Raw genomic sequence first — 23,066 nt, 5'->3', positions numbered from 1 at the left:
TGGGGAGCTCCCCCCTGTCACTCACAGAGTAGGGCCGATAGGGGAGTTGGGGCACCGCCCCCAGTCACACACAGAGCAGGGCCCGTGGAGGGGGGGTTGGAGTGCCACCCTCTATCACCCACAGAGCAGGACCGATCAGGGGGTTAGGGCGCCGCCACTGTCACACTCAGGGCAGGGCCGATGGGGAGGTTATGGCTCTACCCCGTCACACACAGAGCAGGGCCCGTGGTGGGGGGTTGGGGTGCTGCACCCTGTCACACACAGAGCCGCAGGGCGATCAGGGGGTTGTGGACCTCCCCCCTATCAGGCACAGAGTAGGGCTGATCAGGGGGTTGGGGCGCCTTCCCCTGTCACAAACAGAGCAGGGTGGATAGGGAGGTTGTGGCCCCGCCCCCGTCACACACAGAGCCACAGGGCGATTAGGGGGTTTGGGCGCTGCACCCTGTCAGGCTGATCCCGGTGCTAGGAGGCATATTACCCTTTTACTATATAGGATAGAGGCCTGGTGCACGGGTGGGGGCTGGCTGGTTTGCCTTGAAGGGTGTCCTGGATCAGGGTGGGGGTCCCCACTGGGGTGCCTGGCCAGCCTGGGTGAGGGGCTGATGGCTGTTTGCAGCTGGTCACACACCTTCAGGGTGGGGGTCCCCACTGGGGTGCCTGGCCAGTCTGGGTGAGGGGCTCAGGGCTGTTTTCAGGCTGTCGGGTGACTGAAGCTCCCAACCTCTCCTTTTTTTCTTTTTTTTTCTTTTTTTATTCTGCGCCAGCTTTAGCTCTAAGGCTTGGCTCCAGCTATGAGACCTCCGCTGCTGAAAGCAGGTATCTGGTTTGTTTGGGTTCTATAATTGAAACACTGTTTCAACTCCAGCTCTGAGATCCGGGCTGTCTGAAAGCAGGTTTCTGGGGTTTTGTTTAGCTTTTATATTTGTAACAATGTTTCAAACTGCAAGCTCAGAGGCCGGCAAGGCAGGTGGGGAACGTTGCAAGCCTCCGTCACTGAAGCAAGCAGGCTTCATGTTCGCTTCAAGCTGCCTGGCTGCCGGCCGCCATCTTGGCTGGCAGTTAATTTGCATATCGCCCTGATTAGCCAATGGGAAGGGTAGCGGACGTATGGCTAATTACCATGTTTCTCTTTTATTAGATAGGATATATATATATATATTTAAAAGTATTGGAGTGGACTGTCAGTGCCAGAGACATTCATTTATTCCTTTAGAGATAATAAACTAGGAATTTTGTTAAAAGACTTTTTCCTCACATGACTCAGGAAGATGAATACTAGTAAGCAAACTTAATATCAAGCAAACAAGGGTTCTTCTGGACTTGGATCCTGATGTGTTCAAAAATAGTTAAAAGTACATATTTCTTTATTGAAAGCTAAGAGTTTGATTTTATCTCAGAATATTAAACTTTGTTTTGTGAATATTTAGCAAATGGAGAATTTTGTAGTAAAATTACTTATGTGATTATCCTATATAATAAAAGCCTAATATGCAAATTATCCCCTAGCGTGGTTGTTTGACTGGGAGACCGGGAGTTTGACCACTCGCTATGACGTGCACTGACCACCAGGGGGCGGCATGCTGCAACCTCTCATTGGCTACCTGGGGGCAGGGGTGATGGGGACGGAGGTGCAGTGAGAATGTGGGGTGTCCAACAAGCTCTCTCTCACTCCCCTTGCTATCCTCCCCCGGAACACCGGGGCTTATGTGCGGGGGAAACCCCTGTGTTCAGGTGCTGGGCACCCATGAGGAGCCTGCCCTGCACCCACATAGCCTCTTCTGGGTAAGCCGGGCTGCAGCTGCTGGAACCACAGGGGCCAGTCAGGCTCCCCGTGGGTTCGCGCAAGAGCCACTATGTGAGGCCGGCCGCGAGGGAGTGCGCTGCCCACCTGGCTTCCATGGGGTGCTGCTGGGCAACCCAGAGGCCCAAGCTGCGGTGTCTGGCTGCACTCATCGCATCTCTGTGTGGTGACTTGAGCACTGTGACTCAGGTGGAGGGGGGCATGCAAGGGCCTAGGGGCCCAGATGCTCCCCAGAGTCCAGACGTCAGCTGGGACCTGCCCATCCACACCAGATGCTTGTACTTTGATTGCTGGCCAGGCCTAGGGATCATACCTGAGCATGAATTTCTTGCACCGGGCCTCGAGTATTAATTAACATTCATTGGTGATCACACTATGCCACGTGTCTTTATTGGATGTATCACTCAGTCTTCACAACAATACTTTGTGATAAGTGCTGCTATTCTTATTTTAGAGGAAATGTTCAGAAAGGATAAACAAATACCCAATAAGTAAGCCTGTGGGATTTGAACCCAGATCTGTCTGCATCTGAAACCTGTGTTCTTTCTACTTAGTTACATGTCATTTCTACTTCAACAGTGAGGTCTAGCATATTGAAAAGTTGTTTGGAGTATTAAGCAATAATCATTATTGAATTTATATTTTACTAGAGGCCCGGTGCACAAAAATTTGTGCACTCATGGGGGTCCCTCAGCCCAGCCTGTGCCCTCTTGTAGTCTGGGGCCCCTTGGGGGATGTCCACCTGCTGGCTTAGACCCACTCCCCAGGGGATTGGGCCTAAGCTGGCAGTCAGACATCCCTTTGGCAGCCCGGGAGCCCTCGGGGGATGTCCACTTGCCAGTGGGGAGCAGGCCTAAGCTGCAGTTGGACATCCTTAGCGCTGCTGAGGAGGCAGAAGAGGCTCCCGCCACCACCGCTGTGCTGGCAGCCAATAGCCTGGCTTGTGGCTGAGCAGAGCTCCCCCTATGGGAGCGCACTGACCACCAGGGGGCAGCTCCTGCATTGAGCATCTGCCTCCTGGTGGTCAGTGTGTGTCATAGTGACCAGTCATTCCCGGTCTTTCTGCTGTTAGTGTCAATTTGCATATTACCCTTTTGTTATATGGGATACAGGCCTGGTGCACGGGTGTGGCCAGCCTGAATGAAGGGCTGAGGGCTGTTTTCAGGCTGGCCACACCCCTGGTGACCCAAGCTCCCAGCCTCTCCTTTTTTTCTTTTTCTTTTTTTTTCTGGGATTTATTTATCTTCTATAATTGAAACTTTGTAGTCTTGAGCAGAGCCGAGGGCTGGCCAGGGCAGGTAGGAAGCTTGGCTTTCTCCATCGCCAGGTGCAACCCAAGCCTCCTGCTCGCTCCAGCTCTGTGGCTGCTGCCATCTTAGTTGGGTTAATTTGCATACTCATCCCTGATTGGCTTGTGGGTGTGGCTTGTGGACATGGCTTGAGTGTAGCAGAGGGATGGTTAATTTACATGTTTCTCTTTTATTATATAGGATTGTGGTTTAATATTTACATGCAAGTTAACTTCTAAAATATCTCCTTCTTTAATAACATTTCAACAAACTATACCAACTAGAGTATATGAAAACATTTTCTTTCATATTTTAAATACTGCCAAACAAACTGGATGTTTTCAAGTATTATTGAAACCCACACCAGCCAATTTGGCTCATTGGATAGAGCGTTGGCCTGCAGACCGAAGGGTCCCAGGTTCGATTCTGGTCAAGGGCACATATCTTGGTTGCAGGCTCCTTCCCTGCTCGGCCCTGGTTGGGGCACATGCAGGAGGGAACCAATCGATGTGTTTCTCTCACATCTGATATTTCTCTCTGTCTTTCCCTCTCTAAAAATCAATGGAAAAATATCCTTGGATGAGTATTAAAAAAAAAAAAAGAAACTAATCAAGTACTATTGGAACCCAAACACACTTTTATAGATAAGAAGTATTTTCAACATTTGATCATGCTGATATTTATACAGTTTAATTCAATTTATGAATATTTTATAAATGATTTTATCTTTATCTTCATATTGAGATTCACTTACATTTTTTTATTTTTTTTAAATTAAATCTTTATTGTTCAGATTATTACAGTTGTTCCTCTTTTTCCCCCCATAACTCCCCTCCACCCGGTTCCCACCCCACCATCTGCCCTTACCCACCCCCCACTGTCCTTATCCATAGGTGTACAGTTTTTGTCCAGTCTCTTCCCACACCCCCCAAACCCCATTCCCCCCTGAGAATAGTCAGTCTACTCCCGTTCTATGCCCCTGATTCTATTATTATCACCAGTTTATTCTGTTCATCAGATTATTTATTCACTTGATTTTTAGATTCACTTGTTGATAGATATGTATTTGTTGTTCATAATTTTTTTTTTGTTCATAATTTTTATCTTTACCTTTTTCTTCTTCCTCTTCTTAAAGAATACCTTTCAGCATTTCATATAATACTGGTTTGGTGGTGATGAACTCCTTTAGCTTTTCCTTATCTGTGAAGCTCTTTATCTGACCTTCAATTCTGAATGATAGCTTTGCTGGGTAAAGTAATCTTGGTTGTAGGTTCTTGGCATTCATCACTTTGAATATTTCTTGCCACTCCCTTCTGGCCTGCATAGTTTCTGTTGAGAAATCAGCTGACAGTCGTATGGGTACTCCCTTGTAGGTAACTGACTGTTTTCCTCTTGCTGCTTTTAAGATTGTCCCCTTGTCTTTTGCTCTTGGCATTTTAATTATGATGTGTCTTGGTGTGGTCCTCTTTGGATTCCTTTTGTTTGGGGTTCTCTGTGCTTCCTGGACTTGTAAGTCTATTTCTTTCACCAGGTAGGGGAAGTTTTTTGTCATGATTTCTTCAAATAGGTTTTCAATATCTTGCTCTCTCTCTTCTTCTGGCACCCCTATAATTTGGATGTTGGTACGCTTGAAGTTGTCCCAGAGGCTCCTTACACTATCTTCATATTTTTGGATTCTTTTTTCTTTTTGTTTTTCCGGTTGGGTGTTTTTTGCTTCTTCATATTTCAAATCTTTGACTTGATTCTTGCGATCCTCTAGTCTGCTGTTGGAACTCTATATAATACTAGAGGCCTGGTGCACAAAAATTTGTGCACTGGCCACCTGCTGACTTAGGCCTGCTCCCCGGGGGATTGGGCCTAAGCTGGCAATCTGACATCCCTCTGGCAGCCCAGCAGCCCTCGGGGGATGTCCACTTGCCAGCGGGGCGCAGACCTAAGCTGCAGTCGGACATCCTTAGTGCTACTGAGGAGGCAGGAGAGGCTCCCACCAGCACTGCTGTACTGGCAGCCATCAGCCTGGCTTGTAGCTGAGCAGAGCTCCCCCTATGGGAGCGCACTGACCACCAGAGGGCAGCTCCTGCATTGAGCATCTGCCCCTGGTGGTCAGTGTGTGTCATAGTGACCAGTCATTCCCAGTCTTTCTGCTGTTAGGGTCAGTTTGCATATTACCCTTTTACTATATAGGATAGAGGCCTAGTGCACGGGTGGGGGCCGGCTGGTTTGCCCTGAAGGGTGTCCCAGATCAGGGTGGGGTTCCCACTTGAGTGCCAGGCAAGCCTGGATGAGGGGCTGATGGCTGTTTTCAGGCTGGCCACACTCCGTTTAGGGTGGGGGTCCTCACTGGGATGCCTGGCCAGTCCGGGTGAGGGGCTGAGGGCTGTTTTCAGGCTGGCTTGCGACTAAAGCTCCCAGCATCTTCTTTTTTTCTTTTTTTTAATTCTGGGATTTATTTACCCTCTATAATTGAAACTTTTTTGATGTCACTGGAGCTGAGAGCCGGTTCTTGCTCGCTCCAGCTCTGAGGCCACGGCCTGCTGAAAGCAGGTATATGGGGTTTGTTTAGCTTCTATAATTGAAACTTTGTTGCTTTTGGAGCTCAGAGCCGGGTCACGGCTGGCAGGGAACCTTGGCTTCCTCCATTACTGGACCAAGCAAGCCTCCTGCTCGCTTCAGCTGCATGGCTGCCGGCCGCCATCTTGGTTGGGTTAATTTGCATATCGTGCTGATTAGCCAGTGGGAGGCATAGTGAAGGTACAGTCAATTACCATGTTTGTCTATTATTAGATAGGATTCTTTATTTCAGTCAGTGTTTGCTTAATTTCTAGTTGGTCCTTTTTCATAACCTCGAGGGTCTCACTAGATTTCTTGAGGGTCTCACTAAATTTATCAGCAGTTTCTAGAAAATTCTTGAAAAACCTTATAAACGTGGCCTTGAACTCTATATCCAGTCGTTTGCTTTCCTCCATTTCTGTCATTTGTGACCTGTTTCTTTGTCTCCACATTTTTTATGCTTCCCTGTGTTGATAGAGTGGCTTTATGTGCTAGGTGTCCTATAGGGCCCAGTGACTCAGCCTCCCCAGTTACCTAAGCTGGACACTCTTTGTGCACCCCTTTGTGGGCTTTGTGCACAGTCTTGTTGTAGTTAAGCCTTGATTGTTGTAGGTATCACTAGGAGGAATTGACCTCCCGGCCAATTGGCTGTGAGGATCAGCTGTGTCTGCAGTGGGAGAACTTCTGTGCTGGAGACACCCTTCTGGGGCAAGACTTGTTTCAGTGGGGCTTTGGTGCTCACTGAGTCTGCCCCCTGAGTGTGTCCCTTATGGATCTGAGGAGTTGTAATCTGGATGGTCCCACTCTGACCACTGGGTACACTGGCTCTTGGATCTCTAAGGAGGTGCTAATTTAGCCTCTGCCTGAAGCTACCCAGCAGGAGCTATGGAGAGATCTACAGATTCCTCTTCTTTTTTGGGGGTGTTGGAGGTGCCCAGATGAGGCCCAGCTGTGAAGCAGTGCAAGCTGCTGTGGGTCCTTGGGGCTTCTTTTGGAAGTTCTGGGTCTCTCTGACCCAGCTGCAGTTTGTTAGGTAATTTTCAGATTGCAAAGGGCCAGGCCTTTCATATGCAAAAGCCTCTGTGCACAGCTTGGGTGGGGTGGGGTCTCAGGTGATCAACAGGGCAGAGCAAGCAGCTATGGCTGCTCCTCAGTCCTACCCTAAGAGGCCCCGCTTCTCAGTGTCCCAGTAATCACTGCAGGCGCCTCTGAGAGAAAGCCGCCCTCGAGTTCCGACTGATGCCAGACAGTCCAGTTTCTCCCCGTATGAGTCTGGGTCCCCAGAGACTCACCCGGAACTGGAGTTCAGAGCATTCGGGAGCTTGAGACCCCTTCCCGATTGGAAAAGACAACCGTGTCCTCAGTTGCCAGCCCTTTCCACGTGCGCCTCCGTACCTCTGCACTTTACTTCTGCATCTCCTCTGAGTCTCAGTGTGCTTTTCTCTTTCCTTCTAATTGTAGAATTTCCACTCAGCCAGCCTTCCTGTGGTTCTGGATGATGTCCATTTTGTCTTTTAGTTGTATTTTTGAAGTGGTTGTGCGAGGCAGCAATTTCTAGTGTTTACTTATGCTGCCATTTTGGTTTCTCAAGATTCACTTACATTTTAAAATTGTTTACTTATTGCCTGGTCAGCATGGCTCAGTATTTGAGCATCAACCTATGAACCAGGAAGTCATGATTCAATTCTCAGTCAAGGCACATGCCATGGTTGCAGGCTCTATCCCCGGTGGGGGGCATGCAGGAGGTGGCTGTTCAATGATTCTCTCTCATCATTAATGATTCTATTTCTTTCTCCTTCTCCCTTCTTTCTGAAATCAATAAAAACTCATTTTTTAAATGTTTACTTACTGATTTTTAGAGAGAAATAGGAATGGAGAAGGAGAGAGAGAAACAGGAATTTGTTGTTGCACTTACTTATGCATTCATTGGTTGCTTCTTATATGTGGCCTGACCAGGGATTGGACCCGCAACCTTGGTGTATCAGGATGATGCTCTACCAGTGCTTGGCAAACTGCGGCTCTCAAGCCACATGCGGCTCTTTGATCCCTTGAGTGTGGCTCTTCCACAAAATACCACGTGCGGGCGTGCACATACAGTGTGATTGAAACTTCGTGGCCCATGCTCAGAAGTTGGTATTTTGTGGAAGAGCCACACTCAAGGGGTCAAAGAGGAGCATGTGGCTTGCGAGCTGCAGTTTGCCGATGACTGCTAACCAATTGAAGTACCGCGCCAGGGCAGATTCACTTATATTTTTTTGTTTCTCATACTGTCTTTGTTCAGATTTGATAGCAAGTTACCCTCTAAATTATGGAACTTTTTTCTTTTTGTATTCCTTGAAACAATTTGGTTACATGTGAAATATATGTTGCTTGAAGGTTTAGTAAAACTATTTCTAACACTGTCTAGGTATGGATTATTTATGGAAGTACATTTAGTTTCTTTATAGTTACCAGTTATTTAGATTTTCTGTGTTGTTTTTTTTCAAGTCAATTTTGGTAATTTGTTTTTTAGGAAATTATGCATATTATGTTTTCAAATTTATTGGCATAAAGTTTCTCTTATTTGCTTATCTCTATTCTGTCTATACGGATATCATTTCTTTATTTCTAATACTATTTTTTTTCCTTGATCAACTATTGCAACATTTTGCAAATTTTTGTAGTCTGTTAAAAAAAATTGTAATTTTTGGTTTTGTTGATCCTTTCTGTTGTTTCTTTTTTTTTTTTTTATTTTATATTAATTCCTGTGTTTGTTTTTATTTTGTCTTTTTTTTTTTTTTTTGCTTTTATTTTGATTCTTCTTTTGGGGTTTTCTGTGTTCTTTGTCCAACTTGTTTTAATTATGTTTTTTAATCTTTTAATACATGCATTTGAAATTATTTTTTCTTTTTATTAAATATATTTTAATAACAGAAGGGAGAGGAAGAGAAAGAGAAAAACATCAGTGATGAAAGAGAATCATTGATAGGCTGCCACCTACATGAGCCCCACTGGGGATCAAGTCCGCAACCCGGGCATGTGCCCCGACCAGGAATTGAACTGTGACCTCCTGGTTCCTAGGTTGAAACAACCACAGACCTACGCTGGCCAGGCTAGCTGCCATACTTTCAATGGTGGATTTTACATTCCTTCTTGTAGGAAGTTTCTTTGGTTTATTTGTATAGGATTTTAGAAGTACCTTTGATGGGTAATTTATTTAAAAATCAGTTTGACTATTAACTAGAAAATGAGAACTAAATAACTAACTAATACTGTTTTTGAAGGGAGAAACTCAGAAAACATATTTTCTGAGAAGTTAAAGGAAGACCGTATTCCTGCTCCTCGCTCTGTAGGCAGTATTCAAGTTAACTTCACCCCTCGAGTATTCCCAACTGCTCTCCGGGAATCACGAGTAGCAGAAGAAGAGGAGGTAGGTGTACTTGCTTTTAGTACAATGACCACAGTGAAAATTCTTTATTTTTTATTTCATGTGTTCGAAACAACTAGTGTGTCTGAAATTCTTAAGTACTTATTAAACTGAAGACATTACTTCATGAATATATTTTAGTATTTCCTTATGAGAAAAATATATTTTACAGGATTATTTTTTGGCTCCAGAATGCTGATGAGAAAACACTGATTTAATATACAGCAGTCTTGCTTATTCCAGGAGATAAACTGTTGCATGTGCCATTTATTTTATCAAATACACCATTTTCTAGAATAGATTTGTAAAGTTTAGATCAGTATATGTTGTGGTAAGAATAGATTTGGAAATTTATTATTAATCCTATCTAATAATAGACAAACATGGTAATTAACCGTAGCTCCGACACGCTTCCATTGGCTAATCAGGGCAATATGCAAATTAACTGCCAACCAAGATGGCGGCCGGCAGCCAGGCAGCTGAAGCGAACAGGAGGCTTGCTTGCTCCAGTGAAGGAGGAAGCCAAGGTTCCCCACTGCTGGCCTCTGAGCTGCAACTCTAAGCAACTATGTTGCAATTATAGAACCTAAACAAACTCCAGAAACCTGCTTTCAGCCAGCCGGGCTTCAGCCAGCAGGATCGCAACAGTGTTACAATTATAGAACCCAAACAAACCCAGTACCTGCTTTCAGCAGCTTGAGGTCTCAGAGCTGCAGCCGGGTCTCAGAGCTAAAGCCGGTTCTCAGCTCCAGTGATAGCCATAAAAGGTAAATAAATCCCAGAATAAAAAAAAAAAGAAAAAAAGGAGAGGTTGGGAGCTTCAGTCGCCCGCCAGCCTGAAAACGGCCCTCAGCCCCTCACCCAGACTGGCCAGGCACCCCAGTGGGGACCCCCACCCTGAAGGGGGTGTGACCAGCTGCAAACAGCCATCATCCCCTCATCCAGGCTGGCCAGGCACCCCAGTGGGGACCCCTACCCTGAAGCAACAAGATGGCGGCTAATTTGCATATTGAAGGCGAGTGGCAGTGGGCAAGGCTGTCTGCGGTCCGGGACCCGATCTGTGACTCTGCCGGGCGGGGGGCAGTGCTTGAGGCTGTCCGTGGGACCAAGAGACGGATCTTTGACCCTGCTCGGCGGGGGGCAGTGCTTGAGGCTGTCCGCGGGACCAAGACACGGATCTGTGACCCTGCCAGGTGGGGGGCAGTGCTTGAGGCTGTCTGCAGTCCCGGGACCTGCATCCGTGACCCTTCCTGGTGGGGCGGCAGCTCACACAGGGGCGGATTGGCCGGGGTTGGGCAGGGCAGGAGCCTGGCTTCCACCCAGCCCCAGTCACTCTGGGCAGGTGAGCAGCACAGAGAGCCTCTGGACAGGGGAGGCAGGCCAGTGGAGGGCGGCCTGTACTCCCCACATGGCGGTGGTGACAGCTGTGAGTGCGCCAAATGGAGCCTGCAGGTTGAGCTGAAGTAGCGCCTGCAGGCCATCAGCGCCCAGGAGTGGCTGCGCAAGATCCGACTCCTGGCCCAGAAGGTGCAGGATCACAGGGACAGCCACTGTGGCAGGCCAGACTGACGTCCTCCTGGCCGCACCACGGGGGTTTTCGGATCTGCAAAGCCAGAGGCCTCCCGTGTGCACATCGCCCCCTGGTGTGCGAACATCCCCCAGCACACTGTCACCCTCCCGCGCCTGCAACAGTTGCAAACCAAGGCGTGCACAAGTCCCCCTCCCCCCCCCCCCCCCCCCGACTCTCCACCGCACTTCCATCAACCCAGCATGCCTAACACCCCCACAGGATGTGCACACATCCCCTCTGATGCGCTCACGTCCTTTGGAGAGTGTCTGGGTGTTCTGGGTGCTGAGGGTGGGCGCCTGTGAGATGACAGTGAGAGGGCGGAGTGGTGATGCCCTGTTCCCACGGAGGCCAGTGCAGCTACGAGATCACCTCTAGGGGGTTAATGCAGGTGCTGAGGCAGGAGCAGATGCAGACAGACACACCTGGTGGGCGAGGGCAGCCCTCGCTGAGGTGCCTTCAGTCAGCGTTCAAAATCAAGAACCCAGAGGTGGAGAGGAATTCCGTCCTCTCAGTGAAACAGTGGGATAGTCGGGGCGACTGTAGAGGAGGAATGTGCACTTTGGGTGCCAGCACCCATGAGCGAAGGCTGACCTGACGAGCCTCGCTTGCTTGGGGCCTAGCGCACTCCTGCCAGGCAGCGGGTGAGAGGACGTGCTTTTCCAAATTAATGAGAGAAAATGTTGATTCTCCTGCTGCCCATGAAGGTGGAAAGTGAAGTGGGGAGACATGGGGGGAATGAGCGAGGTTCCCTGTCTGGGGGTTCCAAATCTGCTGTTGGTTTCTTTCACCGCTGACTAGAGATATACAGGGTGTCGCCCCAAAATGTATACACACTTTGAATACCTACTAATTCCAATGGTTTTAAGCATAAGAAAGAAACAACAATGGAGCTGTTATCTGTTAAAAGTGTGGGCACAAACAGGTAGTTGGACATTCCCTGAGGGGTCTCAGATTGGAGAGGATGAAGGCCAGACTGAGGGGCCCTTCCCCCAACCCCGTCAACCCCAGTGCACGAATTTCGTGCACCGAGCTACTAGTATATTATATTACAATTAATTATTAATGTCAGGTATTCTAATGTTTGATGCTTTGGAGTTAATATCTTTCATCATTTATAAGTTCCTGAGCTTTAAGATTTTAAATATTGTATCTTTAGTTATATAAGCACTAACAACTGCATTTCTTTATGGTAAGGTGTGAACTGATACTTCTCTCAATTGAAAAGTTGTGGAAATAGTTCTGTCTAGGTGGCTCAGTTAGTTGGAGCATCATCCCGCACACCAAAAGTATGTGGTTTGATTTTGGTCAGGGCACATACCTAGGTTGTGTGTTTGATCCTTGGTGGAGCACATAAGGAAGGCAGCCGCTTGATGTTTCTCTCTCACATCAGTGTTTCCCTCTCTCCCTCTCTCTCTCTCTCTCTCTCTCTCTCTCTCTCTCTTCTAGAACTAAAATCAATAGACATGTCATCAGGTGAGGAGGAAGGGGAAAAAAAAGTTGTGCAAGTAATTGAAGATATTTAAGGCATAATAACAATTTATAAATATTAACATTTTTTATTAAACAATATTACTTTTATATTTGCTATTTTATTTTATGTTATTATAAAATATTATTATAATTATAAAGTTTTTTCAATATAGAAAAATAAGAACAAGAAGAGTGAAATAACACATAAACTCCCAGATTTGGATGAAATTTGGACTAGAAAATTTTATACATTTAATCTTAACCAGCTAGTTAACATTTTTTAATGCATAAAAATTAAAATCACCTTCAAGTACTCTATCAGTCTGCTCCGGCTGCTATAACAAAATACCATAGAATAGGTGTGGCTTAAACAACAGACATTCATTTCATAGTTCTGGAGGCTGGGAAGTCCAAGATCAAGGTGCAGGGGTTGGGTGGTGGAGAGGAAGAACATGAACTCTGGTCTCTTCCTCTTGTATAAGAACATTAATCCTATCATTTGGGCCCTACTCTCATTACTCCCCAATGGCTCCATCTCCAGATATCATCACATTGGTGATTATGACTTGAACATATGAGTTTGGGGGGCACACAAATATTCACTCCATAAAAGGTAGTATTTCTGTTTCTGCTTTTTCTTTCTTTTTTTAAATCCTCACCCGAGGATATTTTTTTTTCCATTGGTTTTTAGAGAGAGTGGAAGAGAGAGGGAAAGACAGAGAGAAATATCTATGTGAGAGAAATACATCCATTGGTTGTCTCCTGCACAAGCCCAGGCCGGCAAGAAGCCTGCAACTGAGGTACGTGCCCTTGACCGGAATTGAACATAGGACCCTTCGGACGCTCTATCCACTGAGCCAAACTGCCTAGGGCTACTATTTCTGTTTTATGTAGGAAGATGGAAAAGCTAAAAGATTTCATTCTCATTTCAGTGGCTACACAAACAAGCAGAGGCACAAAGAGCAATGAATACTGATATTCCTGAACTTAGTGATTTAAAAGAAGAAGAAAAGAACCCAGAATGGTTGAAGGATAAAGGAAAGTAAGTTTGGACTCTGGCCATGAGATTTAAAATAAATTTATGTAGCCATTCATTTTTCTCACATTTCCCAGCTATCTTGACATATATGCTTCTGTGTGTGGCTGTTGGGAAGAGATGACGCAAATAAACAAATTAGGTAGGCAGGGCCCTTCATATGAAAAGGTCAAATCAGCCTGGCTGGTTGAGCATTGACCTATGAAGCAGGAGGTCACGGTTAGATTTCTGGTCAGGACACATTCCTAGTCAGATTCCTGCCCAGGTTGTGGGCTCGATCAATGATTCTCTCTCATCATTGATGTTTCTATCTCTCTCCCTTCCTCTCTGAAATCAATATAAAAAGATATTTAAAAAAAAGTCAGATCATATAATAAGTAAGGCTCTTATTTTTATTTTTTAAATATTTAAATGTTATAGAAATGAAAAATATCACATCTTTTGGATGGCTTATTAAAATCTCTTTTTCATTCACTTACATTTTATATAAGTTCTACCTAATACCTCACTTAAAAACTTGAGCTTCTTTGATTATTCATATCCATATTTTAAAAGGTTAGCAAATTATCTTATAAATTATAATTTTATATTCAGGTAATTTTTCCCCATTTACATATATATGACTACATGTGAATATTTTTATACAATTATCAAAAACAGTGAGTTCTGGTACATTCTGAGTGGCAATTTGAATTCATATTTTAAAGTAATAATAGATATTGTTTAATATATCATATATACTTTCGTATTTCCTATTGCTGCCATAATAAACTTAGTGTCTGAAAACAATACTAATTTATTATCTTAACAGGTTTTTTTAAAGTTCCTTTTTAAAAAAATTTTTGTTGTTTATTGATTTGAGAGAGAGAGAGAGTGGGGGGGGGGGGAGAAACATTTCTTTGTCATTCCATTTATTTATTCACTCATTGGTTGATTCTTATATGTGCCCTGACTGAGGCAGCCATGACTGGTAGATTGTAATTACTTCAGTGTTTTTATGTTTTTGTACTATTTTGCCTTACAGTCTTCAATTATGTAGAACAAGAAAGAGATGCAAAATAAGAGGACAAGAAGAGAGTTAAAAATGAGGAGAGATGGAAGAAAACTTAGTAACTAATGACGTTCAGAGAAACAGAGCAAAGTACTATTAATCATAATGCCAAGTGCAAACAGATAAAAGGAAATGTAAGAATTGTTAGAAGTGTATCCTCTCCAGCAATGTAATGCAGTACAGAAGATAGAAACAGTCATAGTAGAACTGATTCAGAAGCAATGTGTTGAATTTAAGCCAAAGGATGAAATGCTTTCATCTCCAGAGGCTGTGTTTTATGGTAGCCTTCTATATTTACACGGGCAAAAATAGCCCAGCTGTCCTTACAGTGCTACCCTTTCAGAAAAGGGTACAGGTGGGCACGCCTTTCAAAAGAGCAATAGCTTGGGGAAGCTCTTTAGGACAGCGGTCGCCAACTGATGGTCTGTGGACCACCGGTTATCCGTGAGGTCCTAGAGGTTGGCGACCGCTGCTTTAGGGGATTATATGTACTCAAAAATAATCTTGTAGAGAAAGCCACAGAGTGTCTTCATTTTCTTTACCTAGCCTTCCGTTGCTGTGTCTTAGTTTTAAATGTCGAATCTACCTTTCAGGAAAATATATAATCTTAATTTTATTTGCTCATGTAAGCATTTTACCTCTTCCAATTAACAGTATGTGCAAGAAGCTTTTTACTTAGAACATCTCACATAAAACAGAGTCTAGGTGCTCCTATTTAGATATGATGCTGTTTAACAGCCTTACGTGACTTAGAGTCTAAATAACTTTAATTGCTACCCTTCCAGACACTTGTAATCATACAAGGTAGATGGACCATTGTTCTGTCCCACTGATATTACTCTGTGCGTGATTTTTATTGGAGGTGTTTTTTTGTTGTTGTTGTTGTTTTTTTAACTAACTCTGTCTTAATCTCAGACTTCAAGTCTCTTTTCCCCCACAGTAGAATCCCATCTGCATAACTCAGCAAATTCCAATGTTAGATAGGAGGGAATCAAGGATATAGAATCAATGAATACTTCTATAATTTAGCATCCAGCATCGTGGTACTATTGCTACATAAGGTCGCCTACTCTAGTTTTAGTGTCTGAATTTTCTTTGTATTCTCTTGGCCATGTGCCAGATTTTGTATCCTCGCTGATGCTTTTTAGAGTGAGGCTCTGCTTTGCTTTTGTTTTCTTTCTTGCCACTCAGGTTAATTCTGCTTCTGAACCCCAACTTTGTATGTAGCAGCCTGCTATTTCCTGACAGACTAAACTAGTACCAACTTGTCTGAATTTCTGTATGACTGCAGTTTCTGAATATGGATTTTTACCTTCCTGTCTTGATGTCCTTTTATTTTATGTTGGACTTTTAAGAAATTAAACTTATTGAGGTATCATTGGTTAATAATATTATATCATTTTCAGGTGCACAACATTATAATTTGACATCTGTATACTCTATTGTGTGCTCACCACCCAAAGTCTAGTTTCCCTCATGTTGAACTTTTTGATGCTGATTGTCTGCCACCTGTTACTATCTTCTCCCAACACAGCTTTCGGTTCTACTTGCCAAATTGAATTTCTTTGTAATACTTTGGTTTGGGTCCATGCCTTAGCAAGACAGTAACAAGTTAGCTACCACAGTTTAGTGGATGCTGGCGGAAGACAGGAGACTCGTGTGTCAAAGACAAAGACTTCATTATTCAAGGCATGGCAAGCAGTGTGAGCTTCATTGACGTTGGTTCCTTTTGTCCCTCAAGTCTCACAAGGCCAATGCAGAGGTGGGGCTGGGTGAATGCTATACACACAGTAGGTTAGCACCACAGCGGAGAAGGCTAAGCTTAGGGAGTACAGTTTTCTATAAGATTGTGAGCAAACCTGTCCAACCTTTGCCTTGCAGGGAGTTATTGTCTATATCTTACTGAGCAACAACAAATCTGCTCTTTGCCCCAGAAAGAGACACTATTTTTGTCTTTCAAGGTTGTCTGCTATACAGACATCTTTTGTATGTCCCATACAAAATCTGTCAGTGGATCTGACAAGACATGCGGGAGACTCACGGAGAACTGCCTCCCAACAGCTCCTCGTACCTGCCTACGTTTAGTACAGAGCGGCCAAATATGTCTTGCTTTGCTGCATTTTAAAGCTCTGTTTGTTTATGATAGTTATTTATGCTGCTACCTTTTGCCTGACTGAAAGATGTTTAGATTTCATATTCTAAGATGACTTCTTTGATGTAATTATAATTCTGTTCAGTTGCTTGTTTATATGAGTTTTACAGCCCATAATATTGTGTTGCAGTGCACCTATTATGGCCTGACTTGTCATTTTGTTTTTATGTCCTATCCTTTTCCTCCTTCTACCCTGAGTGCTAAATTGCAGTGGTTGACGTGCCTAAGGCACACATATCAATTTCAGAAGCTCTTGAGATGCCCACGTATATTTTAGACCCAGACAAGATGTTGAAGGAGACCAGGCCTGTCAAAGTCCTTTGGGGGACACGTGGGTACTATTGCCCACAAACAAAGCCATTCTGTCTTCCATTGGAACGTGTTGCTCCCTACCCCTATTCCAGTTTCTAAGCCCCACTACTTCTGATTTCTCTCTTTTTTCCTTTCATTACTTCCCTCCACTTTGCTTCTTTCTTAACACTCCTGCTTTTGTTGCTTCTCCCACACTCAGCTGTTGTACAGAATGTTTGACACTTTTGGCCATTGCCAGTTAAAATGTTTCTTTCTAAAAATTAGAGGAGTTTGCAATTGTCCGTGTCTCTTGAATACAATAAGCGTTCAATATGTATTAAATGAGTGCTTTTGCATAATTCTTTTCATTAGCATTGCCTTATTTGGGGCATCTGGGTAGACTTGATGGTTATTAGCTACTCTGTTTATGTATTTATTATTTTATTTTTTTAAATATATTTTTTATTGATTTTAGAAAGGAAGAGAGAGAGAGAGAAGGAGATAGAAACATCAATGATGAGAGAGAATCATTGATTGGCTGGCTCCTGCATGCCACCTACTGGGAATCAAGTCCACAACCTGGGTATGTGCCCTGATCGAGAATCGAACTGTGACCTCCTGGTTCATAGATTGACACTCAACCACTGAGCCATGCTGACTGGGCATTAGCTTCTCTGTTTAAATTTTGTGTTCAAAGATTATTTTTTAGACAGAGGTTTATTTTTTTTTCTCTTGAAACTTGACTATTTCTAAGTTCAGACTGTTTTTGGTTATTTAAAGTAGTATTGAACTTTAAAAAATGTAGCCCTGCCTGGCTTGTGTGCCTCAGTGGTTGAACATTGACCTATGAACCAGGAGGTCACAGTTCGATTCCTGGTCAGGGCACATGCCCTGGTTGCAGGTTCAATCTCCAGTAGGAGGTGTGCAGGAGGCAGCAGATCAATGATTCTCTCTCATCATTGATGTTTCTCTCTCTCCCTCTTCCTATCTGAAATAAATTTAAAAAATGCAAAAATAAATTAAAATAAAAATGAACAACAAAAAAAGAAATGTGTAAACATGCAAAAAAAAATGAACCAGTGTTTTGTTTTGTTTGTTTTGTTTTGTTTTTAATAAAAGAATGTAGCCCTGGCTGGTGTGGCTCAGTTAGTTGAAGGTCATCCTGTGCACCAAAAGGTTGCTGGTTTGATTCCGGATCAGAGAACATGCCCTGGTTTTAGGCTAGATTCCCATTCGGGTGTGTGCAGGAGGCAGCCAATTGATGTTTCTCTCTCATTGGTGTTTCTGTCTTTCTATCTCTCCCTTCCTCTCTCTAAAATCAATAAAAAATATATATTTTTAAAAAGCTCAGCCACGGTTTGGGCTGTGTGCTTTCTTCATTTGCACCCAGCAGGGGGAGTTTATCCAATTTTGCATGCTCTAACTTTGAAAACAAAGTCACAGGCTTCATTCTCTTTTCTTTTTTAAAAAAAATATATTTTTATTGATTTCAGAGAAGAAAAAAGAGGAAGAGAGAGAGAGAAACATCAATGATGAGAGGGAATCATTTATTGGATGCCTCCTGCATGCCCCACACTGGGGATTGAGCCCGCAACCCAGGCATGTGCCCTTGACCGGAATCAAATCTGGGACCCTTCTGTCTGTCTGCAGGCCGATGCTATCCACTGAGCCAAACCGGCTAGGGCGACAGGCTTCATTCTGAATAGACCAAGTTAGGTTATAACACCATCCCTGAGTCAATCATTGTAGCAAGGAGGATGGAAATGTGTGTATGAACTTAGACTACTTATGTCTACCCTTGGAGGTAGGGGTGAGGTCATGCTGATTACATCCTGATGTATGTGGAGTCAGTATAGCCTATAACCTCCATTATACAGGGAGGTTATAGAAAAGGAGGTAAGCCATTCCCTTTGCCAAATATCATTAGATATTATTTCTGTGTTTCTGTTTCAATATTAATATTGTTTATTTTTGTTTTGTTTTTGTCTCATTAGCAAATTGTTTGCAACAGAAAACTATTTGGCAGCTATTAATGCATACAACTTAGCCATAAGACTAAATACTAAGATTCCACTATTGTATCTGAATCGGGCTGCTTGCCACCTAAAATTAAAAAACTTACACAAGGCCATCGAAGATTCTTCTAAGGTATATATATTTATCTACATATGATACTTTAAAATTGTTATACTCCTATTTATTGGTGTAAATGATGACCTTACCTTTTATGTGTCAAACTTAAATAATTGAGAATTATTTAAATAATAAAGGATTTTAACAATCATCGTGTTTATTACATTTTTTTTCTGGAAAAAAAATTTATTTATTTATTTTTGCATGGACAAGTTTCTTGAGCCTTTAAGTTAGATTAGAAATCCCCTATCAATTGCTACTAAATTGCTTTGGTCTGTCAGTTGAAATTCACATGGAAATGAGCAAATTGCTGTCAGTTTGTGCTCACCCTTTTTCTTATTAAAATTTTGGACACATAATAAAAGGTGGAAGGAAAAATACTTGGTATCACTGCCGCTTGCACAGTAAAAGCCTATCTCAATAATTGTTTTCACATTTTCAGAGTAACTTAGTATATCCTAATTTTCATTATTGATATGTCATTATCTTACACTGCTAGTTTTTTTTTTCATATCAAAGTAACTTGTTTTAAGGGAAAATCAATGCAAAAATCTCTTATGTGGGTTCTTGAAATTGAGGATATGGAAGAAACGACTAAGTCTTCATACTCTGCTCTCATTAAGCTACTGACCATCTGACAATATTTTTTAATCTAGTTTTCCCTTTACCAGAACAATTTTGTACATAAACAAATACTTACTGAATAAACAAATAAACTGAATCATCTAATTTGAATATAAAGAGCCAAAAATGCTACTTAATCATTCTTGCTAGTAAAGATAAAGCTTTAGAGATTTCAGATGATGAACCAAATTAAAACTTTGGAGAAGAGGGGTATGAGTCTCATATAGGAACAACTGAACAATTCCTTAAATTGCTCAACATAAATATATGTATTTAATAAATTCCTATAGTAGCTAAGCCAAAAGTTTAGGTGGGTGAGAGCTTGAGGCTTGTTTTAAAGTTAAAGTTTTTACCATATTTTTGTTTAGATTTGAATTAGAAAGTTATGTTTTCCCCTTATTATTATTATTATTTTGTAAGGCACTAGAATTATTGACACCACCTGTTGCAGACAATGCTAATGCGAGAATGAAGGCATATGTACGACGTGGAACAGCATTCTGTCAACTAGAATTGTATGTAGAAGGTAAGAAAATGAAAGAGATGTTTCAAGTTTCAAATTATACTCTGGAAAAAAATGTTATTAGGCTTATTTAAGATCATGACTGTTTAGAACTCCATTATTTTATATTTTTATGACTTTATTTAATCTTTGTAACTTATCTGACAAAAATTTTTTGAAATATTTTAAAAATTGATTCTTATATAAGGGAGTTAGAACAAGATGTGAACAAGTGTAGATCTAGGAAATGCTGTGATATCAACTTTTCCATGAAAAGATGTGTGACATAGGATATAAATGACTCACTTATGATATAATGGAAATTTTAAAATGAGCTTCTTTGGTCACACACATGTATGTGCTCAGAAATAACTGATCTACCACAATGTATTATTATTACATATGTTTGTGTGTTTTTTTGTTTTTGTTTTTAAATATGGAACATGCTAATCTCTGTATGTTCCAGTTTTAGTATGTGTGCTGCCGAAGCAAGCACTTGTTATGTATATATGTGTAACACTGTACTAAGGTTTGTAACTAAGCCCTATGTGTATTGAAGCCATCTCACTTATTTAATTGTTATTATTTTACATTTTTAATGTATTTAGGGCGTATTTACAGTTAGCTACTCACGTTGTTCCAAAGGCAAAATATTGTAGTAGCGAGGTTTCATCTTCAGTTCTCCTTTTCCCATACCTCCTTCCCAGATGGTTTTTTAGCTTCCCTTCATTCAAGGCCTAATGGACTCTAGCCTTTAAAAGTTTTATTATTTCTGAGTTCATTTTTAAACTTATTACTGCCATTTTTAGAAGATTTTTCTAACCAAAGCATTTATATTATGTATATATGCTAATATAGTATCTTACCTAGCTTCATGAGGATAAAAAAATACCAACACAGGAATGAAACATTATAAAACTATCTTTTCAAATTATAGTAGCATCAGGCTTTTTTGAGCTAAAGATGAGAAAATGAAGGGTTGGAAAAGTTAAGTGATTTGTCTGAAGTAGCATGGCAAATCAATACAGCACTTAGAACTCAAGTTTCCTTCCTCCCAAAGAAATTCTTCCTACTGTTTTATTGGTAATGATTTACCAACCCATCCACAATGCTTTCTTTCTTAACCAATTTTCCTCAAAGGAATTCTGTAGCTATAACTACAGAAAAAAAACCACCATAAACTACAGTTTATGAATTATATAAAGTATGAATTGTCTACCAAAATTATTTTTAGAAATTTAGAATTTCTAAATATGATGCCATTTATTACTTTTTTTAAAAAAAATCTTCAACCTGTGGATATTTTTAAATTGATTTTAGAGAGAGGAAGGGAGAGAGAGAGAGAGAAGCATCAATGTGAGAGAATCATTGATCAGATGCCTCCTTACAAGCCCCAACCAGGAATCGAATCCATAACCTCTGGGTGCATGGGAGGAAGCTCCAACCAACTAAGCCAACCAGGCCAGGGCTCTTTTTTTTTTTTTTTTTTTCGTTTGTTTTAATTGATTTTTGAAATAGAGAGGAAGGGAGAGAAAGAGAAAGAAGGAAGAAAGGGAGGGAGGGAGGGGAGAGAAAGTGAGAGAGAGAGAGATTTGTTGTCCCACTTATTTATGCATTCATTGGTTAATTCTTTTATGTGCCCTGATGGGATCAAACCTGAAATCTTGGCTTATTGGGATGACACTCTAACCAACTGAGCTACCTGGCCAGGGCCCATTTATTACTTTTTCATTGAGGCGATAAAAATGTCCTTTCATTATATGACTTTTATTGATTGTGTTCATGCTTTAATGAATTTAAGCTTTTAGCTTATTTGTTCTTGAATTTGAAATAACTGCTTCTTACTGAATCCTGAATGAACTCATTATAATTATTCGCAAAATCACGGAAAAATTTCTGCAGTCTGTTAGAGCTACTGCCATGTGTGTGAAGATGTGACTCTGATTTAAAGCCTGGTACTGGTCCTGAGCCATATCCTTAGTGGTTATTTGTATTTTTAAAAAATATTGTCTAAGTCCTGGCCGGTGTGGCTCAGTTGGTTGAGCATCATCCCATGCACCAAGAGAGTTTGCCTATTGGATTCCTGATCAGGGCACATGGCCAGGCTTCAGGCATCAGCCCCACTAGGCAGTGGGTAGGAGACAGCCAATTGAGGTTTCTCTCTCATCCATGTTTCTCTCTCCCCCCTTCCTTCCTCTCTCTCTAAAAACATATTTAAAAATATATATTGTCTAGATAATACAAGTAAGTATTTATGAAATATTTTCTTGATCATTATTGCTATATAAATATAGGCCTACAGGATTATGAAGCTGCACTTAAGATTGATCCGTCCAACAAAATTGTACAAAATGATGCTGAGAAGATTCGGAACATAATTCAAGGAACAGAAGTAAAATCTTAATGACTCCTGGAAGCAACTAGGTATTGTAATGAGTTTTGTTTAGAGTTTTTTCAAAATAACTGGAGGCATTGGGAATCTTTGTACATGTTATGGGTAATTGTGCAGAATCACTTTATTTTAGTGTTCTAGTGCTGTTGGAAGGAAAAATATTACAAATTTATGTTTGAGATGCATGGTCCCTGATTAAGTAAATCAAAATAATCTATTTCAATTCTTTATCTCTTTATATTAATATATAATTTAGTTACATATTTTTGTTACTGAATTCAGCTTGCCCTTATAACCAATAAAATATTTGTTGGTGTGATGATTACCAAGACACTTACTGATTCATTTTTAATAAGGCAAAATTTTAAAATTAGAGATTGTGTTTAAAAAGTATTTTGTCTGTATTAAATATTCTATTTAATTGTCTGAATGGTTGACTTTGGTATAATCAGTACTGATGTTTTCACATAGTTTCCAAGTGCACAGGACCTGTTTTATTTATTTTTCTTATACTCACCTGAGGATATTTTTTCTATTTTAGAGAGTGGAAGGGAGAGGGAGAGACAGAGAGAAACATTGATGTGACAGACACACATTGATTAGTTGTCTCCCGCATGCCCCTGACCAGGGCCAGGAGCCTGCAATCAAGGTACGTGCCCTTGACCAGAACTGAACCAAGGACCATTTAGTCCGCAGTCTGACACGTTATCCACTGAGCCAGACCAGCTAGGGCTTTTTTTTTTTTTTTTTCCTTTAATGTCTCTACCACCTGTTGTTTGAGGTTGGATCAGTCCAACCT

At 41.9% G+C, this 23,066-nt stretch overlaps 1 protein-coding gene across 1 annotated transcript in view; it reads left to right on the top strand.

The window, feature by feature from the left end:
- The window catches only part of DNAAF4 (dynein axonemal assembly factor 4), a 79,734-nt gene extending 57,142 nt beyond the window's left edge, over positions 1–22,592 (top strand). Inside the window, exons 7-11 of the mRNA XM_036302205.1 lie at positions 8,904–9,049; positions 13,019–13,128; positions 18,611–18,764; positions 19,794–19,899; positions 22,170–22,592. Of these exons, the coding sequence (XP_036158098.1) occupies positions 8,904–9,049; positions 13,019–13,128; positions 18,611–18,764; positions 19,794–19,899; positions 22,170–22,279 (626 nt within the window). The 3' untranslated portion in view covers positions 22,280–22,592. The remainder of the gene's footprint in view (positions 1–8,903; positions 9,050–13,018; positions 13,129–18,610; positions 18,765–19,793; positions 19,900–22,169) is intronic.
- The last annotated feature ends 474 nt before the right edge of the window (positions 22,593–23,066 follow it).

Source organism: Myotis myotis, unplaced genomic scaffold (genome assembly GCF_014108235.1).
Source record: "Myotis myotis isolate mMyoMyo1 unplaced genomic scaffold, mMyoMyo1.p scaffold_m19_p_1, whole genome shotgun sequence".
NCBI lineage: Eukaryota > Metazoa > Chordata > Mammalia > Chiroptera > Vespertilionidae > Myotis > Myotis myotis.
The sequence above is the reverse complement of the archived record's forward strand: the minus strand, read 5'-3'. Positions and strand labels throughout refer to the sequence as shown.